The sequence below is a fragment of the Carya illinoinensis genome, chromosome 11, assembly GCF_018687715.1.
Source record: "Carya illinoinensis cultivar Pawnee chromosome 11, C.illinoinensisPawnee_v1, whole genome shotgun sequence".
Taxonomy (NCBI): domain Eukaryota; kingdom Viridiplantae; phylum Streptophyta; class Magnoliopsida; order Fagales; family Juglandaceae; genus Carya; species Carya illinoinensis.
Genome location: NC_056762.1, coordinates 31,230,958 through 31,239,222, shown reverse-complemented (window position 1 = coordinate 31,239,222; position 8,265 = coordinate 31,230,958). Strand labels below are relative to the sequence as shown.

The following is an 8,265-nucleotide window of genomic DNA, read 5'->3' as shown; positions in this document are numbered from 1 at the left end:
AAGAATGAGAAAATTCAAGATGAAGAAACAACATTTCTCTTTTCTAAATGTGTCACTCTACCATTGTTTGTGTTATGCGACAAAGTCATCAAAATATAATATAGAGCAGATGAATTCCTTTTCCAACCAATATGGAGTTCAATAGAATAGTCTGTGCAACAAGTTCAATATAGACCCACATATCGCATCAAATTACATCATTTTATAAATTTAGTTTCGTAAGATTTCTATATATACCAAAAATTTCTTTTCAATATATTGAATTCCAAGGATAAGGATATGGTCATGACCCCTTCATAGATATCTACTATTCAACCTTCTATAATATTATGAATAGTGATAGACTTATTATTCTACGACCACTTTTTTACATCTCTCTCTTTTTTTTTTTTTGATGTCGAGGAACCTCTCCAAGGCAGGGCCCTTTGGACTCACTCCTGCAGAATAAACCACGATCCTGTGCACCGCACCCTCAGAAGTTTTCCTACACATAACTGGTTAAATCGCTGGCTTTTCACCAGGAGGTGTGGCCCCAAAGGGTTCTCTTTTTATTTTTTAAAGAATTTCTTTTATTTAATAGTTAAAGAAGTAACTATTAGAAAAGTTATATATTTTTTAATTTTTTTCTTAATGATTAAGATGATAAAAAAATACTTAAAAGAAAATAATAATAAAAAATTTAAATATACTATAGAATAATAAATAGATGGTAAGAGAGTAATAAGCATATCATTGCCCTAATATTATTGGTTGAAGTAATCTTTAACGTAGAAGATTATTTGTGCCCTTCAGTTGCTAGATATGTGAGGCTGGGCTCTTGGCTATTGGGTGGCCGATTGAGTTGTAAAAGAAAAATCAGAAATCTTGGATGGTGATGTTACACTTGCATGCTTTCTCTGCATTCATTTCATAAATAGAGGAACGATATGTGAAGTTATGGAATGAGTAAACTACGCATAATTCTTTTAAGAAAAATGAGTAAATATAAAATTTACATAAAAAAAATTAATTATTTAAATAATAGACCCCACTTTTAAAAAAGAAAATACACAACACTTACATAACTTATGATTATATATAGCATTACTCTAAATAAAAAGGTTGGCTTAGCGGACTATTGTTAAATCATAACTTACCTAAAGAATCTAAGTTAATATGAAGAGAGAGTAATATATTTATAATAATATATTAACACTCTTCCAGAGGATCGTCTGTGTTAAATCATTACTTGTCCCAAACACATTAAAAGCTGAATGAGCAATTAAATCCGGGTGTAAATACTTAACTTGAAAGGTCAGAGTTTTGGGATTATTCATCTAAGTTTGCACATTCAGAAATTAATGTCAAAAAGGTTTATCAATAGAGATATATAATATACTCAAGTAAAAGCAAAGTTTAAGAATAAACCAGCATCAAGAAAAATATAGAATTATATCAACAAATTTCGTTCAGTATCCAACTAATTCCTCTTTTAATTCCGTAGGCTACTGCACAAGATTATAGGGATGTTAGAAAGTTACAGCAATCTATACAATTACAAGCACATAATCACCATTAGCCATCCTCCTCGTCCAGTCTTAGCCCACTGTGTGTTCCCACACAACATAGCCACCGAAACATTTCATGCAGCAGCCTGGTCTCAAATATTTTGGCCATTTTGGTCTCCAACAACATCTATTGCACCTGAGTCTCCAACATTCAGGACAGCTAGGACATTCTCCACTCCTAGGTCTCCAACATTCTCTGCTGCAGCTAGGCTTCCAACATTCTAGGCATCTGGGCCGCCAGGAACACTTTATGCAGCTTGGTCTTGAACAATGAGGGCATTTTGGTTGCCGGATTTTGATTCTACAGCACCTTTTAGCAGTAACTGTGGACCTTGTTTGTAGAAACTGACTCGGCCGAATCTTTTTGAGGCGGATTTCTGTGGTTATATTCTCCATCTCTCGGATAAATCTGCGAAGATGGCGGATGTAATCCGGGTAAAGCTCCAAGTTGCAGTGCCCACCTCCTTTAATCCACAGAGGCTCGTATGATTCCCTTGCCATTTCCCACAGTCCATTGCCATGCAACACGTTGACAATATCATCTTCTGTCCCCTGTAAATTTATCTCAACACATGTAATGCATAGAAATTTGACAAAGATGGTTTCCTATGGGAGAATTATTAGTTAATTTGGCATGGCACATGCATCACATAGCAGCACTGCCAGCACTTAACAAAACCATAAAGGTTCTTCAAAGGAATCTTCAACAGCAAGATAACAGAGTAAAAGAGCTGCTCCTCTTCCGTATTTGGTGATTGGAGAATGATACCAACAATTCATTTGGTTGAGCCACTAAGGAAATCAAGTTTCTAGGTGCCATTTGGATAGTGAATTGAGATGAGATAATTTGAGATGAAAGGTGAATAAAATATTGTTAGAATATTATTTTTTAATATTATTATTGTTTTAAGATTTAAAAAAGTTGAATTGTTTATTATATTTTATTTGAAAAAAATTTAATGATGAAAAGAAACACTTCTGGTATCCAAACACTTCTTTATTTTTTTTTCCTTTTTCAGTCCATAGAGAAAGCAAAGAAGAAGAGGGAAAATTAAAGGGTTTATTACTTGGTGAGCACACGGTCGTTTGATGCAAAACCAAGACAGCAACATACGAATTTTTTTTTTTTTTTTTTTTCTTTTCACGTGAGAAAAAGGACAATGGGGGATGGCTAGTTTGAAGTTCTTTTCCTGGAAAGGATTTAAGTGCACAAATCACGAAGAACTTGTGATGCTTGGTTTGCCGAGACACGAAATCAAGATGTGGGCATAATCGAGATGAGTCCCTATGTTGCGATACCCAGAGAAACAGTTCCCATGTTGTTTACACTTAAGGCGTGTTCCTCAAGTCGTGGGCATAAGTTTTAGATGATGCGGAACCCATTTTCTTATAACAGATTTGTTTGGATTATCTTGTGGTTTTTCCCTTTGCACTGGGTCTATAGGGCATACATATGGTTGTCTTCTCGAGTCACTAATTACAAACAATCATGAGAAGGGAGAAGAAACTAATGGGAAATGAAAGCTCTATACTTGTTGAAGTTGTCAAGAAACACTTACATGTATCACAAGCACAGGACACTTCACCTTCTTAATTTTGTTGATGTTCTGCGTAAAATAGGACAGTTACCATCTTGAAATGCAGCAGAAATAGCAATAAGCCAGTGCACAATACTCAATCTAGCATGCTGGTCCTTATAACATTCTAAGTCGACCAATGGAATGGATTGGAAGCACACTGTTATACCGAAATTCCATAGGCTTCTAATGACCATATCTAATTCACATCTCTGTAAGAAGAAACAAGAGACTTCCTTACCTTATAAATGTCAAAACAAAATGTGAACTTGATATGACAGAGCACACGAAGACCTGAAAGAATCGCACTGTGCAGAACTATGCCTCTGAGCCTTGGCAGTTTAGCTGCCAAGTGCAATGTTGGCCCACTTCCAACTGACTGCCCATACAAGATCAAGTCTTCCTGGCTAACTCCATACTCAGTCTCAAGGCACTCATAGACTGCTTCGATATCAGCATATGTATTGGATTCACTAGGCTGCATTTCATAACAACAACATGATTAAGTACTTCAACATTGATCCACAAGGCTCACAGATTTTCTACACTATCAAATCTGACAAGCAAAACCAAATAAAAAATAGTATGCATATTGCATACTAGTAAGCATGTTTAGAGTGACGATATAGAAGGAAGATATGATCTCTAATGCCACCTCGTTTGTTTATTCAAACGTAAACTATCTCATCATTACAACTTTTTCAAATTCCCATACAAAATATAATAAATAATTTAACTTTTTTAAATCTTAAAACAAAATTAATATTAAAAAATTATATTGTAACAATATTTTATTCAATTTTCAACAAAATATCTCATCTCATCTTATCTGAACTGTATAGCCAAACGAGCCTAATTAGATGATTCAACATTCTGTAGAATGGTACACACATTAGGTCTAGATGATACCAGTATTGACTAACCAAATCAAGATCAGAATATCCTAATCTATCCACATCGATGTTGCAATGTTCTGAAGTATACAGACACAAAATGAAAATCTAGATGCACCAGAACTTTTAATCGCGTTACTCATTAACTTACAAAATGTTCTCAGACATCATCAATTCCAAACTTTTCATAAACCAGCTCCATATATGATATATGTTGATTGAGAATGTATGCCTCCTTCCACTTATGCATCTTTTTTTCTTGGTGAATTATACAAGACAAATCTCAACATTCCAATGTATTGCCCATTCCTCTCAAACTACTCGCATATCTATTTGTATACTGAACTAATTGTTTCAAAACCCAAAATTGCTTCTATAATGTGAATCAGATCTCCTTATCTGAAGAGATATCTATTCCTGTGGCAAATCCCAAGTTTTAAGTCCCTCTAGTGCAAACCATTACCAAATGAAGTGAATGCCAACACGTAACAGAGAAAAATGAAGAGTACATTGATACTGCATAGTATAGTACAACTCAGGACCAAATCATAGCCTACCTTACCAGCAGAGGCTCCATAGCCAGAATAGTCATATCTGCATCATAAAATCCAGATGGAAGATTTTAAAATAAAGCCAATTGGCAGTTTAATGAATCACATTGTGCCGAAGATCAGTCCCACACGCAAAGCAAACAGTCGAAAACAAGATCATCAATTGATTCTTTTTGAAAAAAACAAAAGGCCCTTTCAAACAGAAATCAAAGTATCAATTCATACTAGAAAAAAATAGAAAGAAATTTATTAACTTTTAATATTTTCGTTAGTCACAGATTCAAGAGAAAGTTTAAAAGATAAGATGACAAGAATTTTTAAAGATCTTAATTATGGTAAGAGCATTCATCATCACTGTAGAGAAAAAGTAGATCTTGGAAAGTTCTACACGCCATTCGAGTTGGCCATTCACGCCACAAAACCTCGCAGAGCCCCGGAAGCACAGAACTCCCCAAAAGAGTGGTATAAAGTCAGGTCTCCATAGATGTAGAATAATTCAAATTAATTACTTTGTACTTTAAGGGAAAGTTGAAACCAAAAAGAGTCAAAAGAAAAGGAGAAAAAAGACATAGGACTTACTAGTGACTATAAAAAGGAAACAATAAAACCAACCTTTTTTGCCTTTGACCTTTTCATTCTAAAAATACATTACCCACCAATACCTTGAGAAAAAAGTCATATTAAGACAGAAGGATATAGAACAAACTACCATCTTTACTAATAATAGATTTAACCCCAATGCACCAAAAAAAAATGTAAGCCCAAAAAGACCGGCTAGCTCCAGAACACGTCTCTTGAGACGAGAAATATATGAAAAATCAACGTCAATCTCACAAACCATCACATTTAAATAACTAACAATAGAAGGGTGGAGAGGTGCAAAGCTCTTATACAGATTTTTCCTTATCAGAGCAGAGGTACAAAAATGTGAAATTTGTGAAGTGTATGTAAACCCCATGAGATTAAATAGACAGCTATCCAACCTAATCTAAAATCTACCAGATGAATGAGATAAACCATCATTATTACAAAAGAAATGAAAATTAAAAAAGAAAAACACTTGCCCCACGAGATTAACTCTGAGATTGACTTTGAGCTGCACAAAGAGGTCATAGAGCTGGCCAAGGTCAGCAGCATTGCCATGAGAGTAAAGCAAAGTGAGACGAGCCAATGGGTTCCTTAGATAAAAAGCAACAATCTTATTGCCACGCTTAGTGTCAATAAGCAAGACATCCAAGGAATTGTCATCAGATTGAATAATCGGCATCGACGGTGAAGACGATGACAACACGGTGAATTTGCCATCGTCGCGCTTCTTAATTTGGTACGTGGGTGGCGATGGAGGAAAGAACGCAAACTTGGCCGCCAGTTGAGAGAGCATACAACCCATTCACCCCCCACCAAGATGGTGAACAAGCCAAAGACATTAAAGGAGGAGCAATCTTGAGTACATGTGTGCACACACACACACAGAGTGCGTGGGGTTTATGGGCTTTGGTATGGAAGTGAGAATGCGGGACCGAATGACGTTTCGGCTTTTGATTAAGGGGTTTTGGGAATGAGTTGGAATGGAGAGTGAGCTGGGTTTTGTTGGGAGGGTTTAAAGGGGAAAGGGTCGAGTGATTTTTAGATTTGTGGTGGAATAATAAGGAAGTGAACTAGTTTTGGTGCGTTGTTTGGATGTGTGGTGGGATGGGAAAGAGAAGAAGAAAAGCAGAGAGTCGAAGAAGGGCGGTTATGGTGGGAAGCGTAATCACTGCTAGTTGCTAGCTAGCTAGTGAACTGCTATGTGTTCGTGTCGCCAGATTTCTGTAAGATCAGCTTGGTTTTCATGGGTAGATGGCACTGTACTATTGCAGATCAGAGGTGCGTTGGCGCTGGTGCATGAGAGAGAGTGAGAGAGAGAACTCTGCAGCTGGGGCTATTGGTTTAGTGTGGACTGTAGAGTGAGTTGTAGATTGTAGGGTGAGTTGTAGACTGTCGAGCAAGGTGTTGGCACGAGACAACCTTTGTCACAGACACACAGAGAGAACGAGAGAGAGAGAGAGAGAGCACTTGTTCATGGCTTCACTGATTGTCAGTTGTATTGTAAATCTGATATCTTTTCTCCCTGCCTGCCACAACACATTTTTTATAGAGCTTATCTGGTCAGTTTCTATGGTTTTCTTGGCACACTCTTTTGTGTATTTAACCTTATGAACATGCTTGATGCTACTCCTTTGTGACACCTCAGCTATTTTTCTTTTTCTCTCTCAAGGAAGTTTCAAATTTTTTGGATTTTTTTCTTTTTTAAAATGAGGGACGTGTTCTTACTCTGGACCCTTGAGTAGATATAAAGGAAGAATATAAGGATGTCATGGCAACCCTGATGATTTTTATTTTATTTTATTTATGAAAGTAATTGATTTCTGCCTTGATTTTTAAGAAGTCATCAATTTCATGCTTGATTGATGAACACGTCGGTCAGACATAATCATGCTTATGAGCTATTATTGATCCCCGAAAAAAAAAAGCAAAAAGATAAGAAAATAGTGATGCAGATTGATATTAACACATGGTACGTACTTGCATGCCTTCACAGCACAGTAGCTTGTTTTTGCTGCAACTATCCTCTACAAATTTAAGTATTTGAGACTGAATGCATCCTCACCACATGCCCTTCTTTATTTATTAAGTTGTAAAATGTATTTTTACACGTGTGAATTAAACATGTTAGGTTGTATTTTATATTTGATTGTATTTTTAGGATGTATTATTTAGCTGTTAGTATAAATATTTGAAGTTGATTATTTTACTCACTTTTAAGACTTTGGGCATTTTCGTGATTCTTGGAATACAAGAAGTTTCTAGGTCTTCTTGTTCTGTTATGGTATCGTAAGATTTCGACTTTCCCTTTCCATGGTGTCAAATCCACATATCTCTTCTCAAGATGCTGCGAGTCCTTTTTTCCTCCACCTTAGTGATAATCCCAGTATTGTTCTTGTCACGCAATTTTTGACTAGAGACAACTATCACACCTAGTCCCGTTCCATGACTATGGCTCTCTTGGCAAAAAACAAATTATCATTTGTGGATGGTTCAATTCTCATATCGGCATATTTCAACCAATCCTCTATTCTCTTTGTAATAACATGGTGCTTTTCTGGATCCTTAACTCAATTTCTCTTGATATTTTTGCTAGTGTATTGTATGTTGCTATTACTTTTGATATTTAAACTGATTTAAAGGAGAGATTCTCTCAGAAGAATGGTCCTAAGATTTTTCAAATCCAGAAATTGATTTCATCCCTTTCTCAAGGTCAACTTTCAGTGAGTGCTTATTTCACTCGCCTGAAAGCCTTTTGGGATGAACTAGTCAATTATAAATATGTTCATGTATGCTCGTGTGGTGCTTTGAGCACGTTGAACTCGAATGTTCAACAAGAACATATTTTACGGTTCCTTATAGGACTAAATGAATAATTTTTTGGCTAGGGCTCAGATTTTGTTGATGAAGCCCTTACCACCACTCAACAAGGTTTTTTCCCTTGTTCTTTAGGAAGAACAACATAGAGAAACCTCTGTTACTTATCTTCCTCCTGCTGATGCTCATGCTTTTGTTACAAACTCTAATGCTCCAAGATATGTGAAATCCTTTCTTAAGAAGAATAGACCAGTATGTAAACATTGTGGAATTACTGGTCATGTCATTGAGAAAT

At 36.0% G+C, this 8,265-nt stretch overlaps 1 protein-coding gene across 1 annotated transcript; it reads right to left on the bottom strand.

Moving 5' to 3' along the window:
- Positions 1-1,394: 1,394 nt before the first annotated feature.
- On the bottom strand, positions 1,395-6,741 carry LOC122281953 (alpha/beta hydrolase domain-containing protein 17C-like). Its single transcript, XM_043093838.1, has 5 exons — positions 5,633-6,741; positions 4,575-4,611; positions 3,366-3,602; positions 3,107-3,154; positions 1,395-2,099 (listed from the first exon to the last, which is right to left on the bottom strand). The coding sequence occupies exons 1-5, from the start codon at positions 5,956-5,958 to the stop codon at positions 1,578-1,580; spliced, it is 1,170 nt and encodes a 389-aa protein (XP_042949772.1). The 5' UTR covers positions 5,959-6,741; the 3' UTR covers positions 1,395-1,577.
- Positions 6,742-8,265: the final 1,524 nt, after the last annotated feature.

Coding starts and splice junctions, on each gene's coding strand:
- LOC122281953 (XM_043093838.1), bottom strand. CDS start 5,958: ATGGGTTGTATGCTCTCTCAACTGGCGGCCAAGTTTGCGTTCTTTCCT. Junction 3,603..4,574: donor ATGGAGCCTCTGCTGGTAAG/GTAGGCTATGAT, acceptor TATGAAATGCAG/CCTAGTGAATCCAATACATA. Junction 2,100..3,106: donor GTCCTGTGCTTGTGATACAT/GTAAGTGTTTCT, acceptor ATAAATTTACAG/GGGACAGAAGATGATATTGT.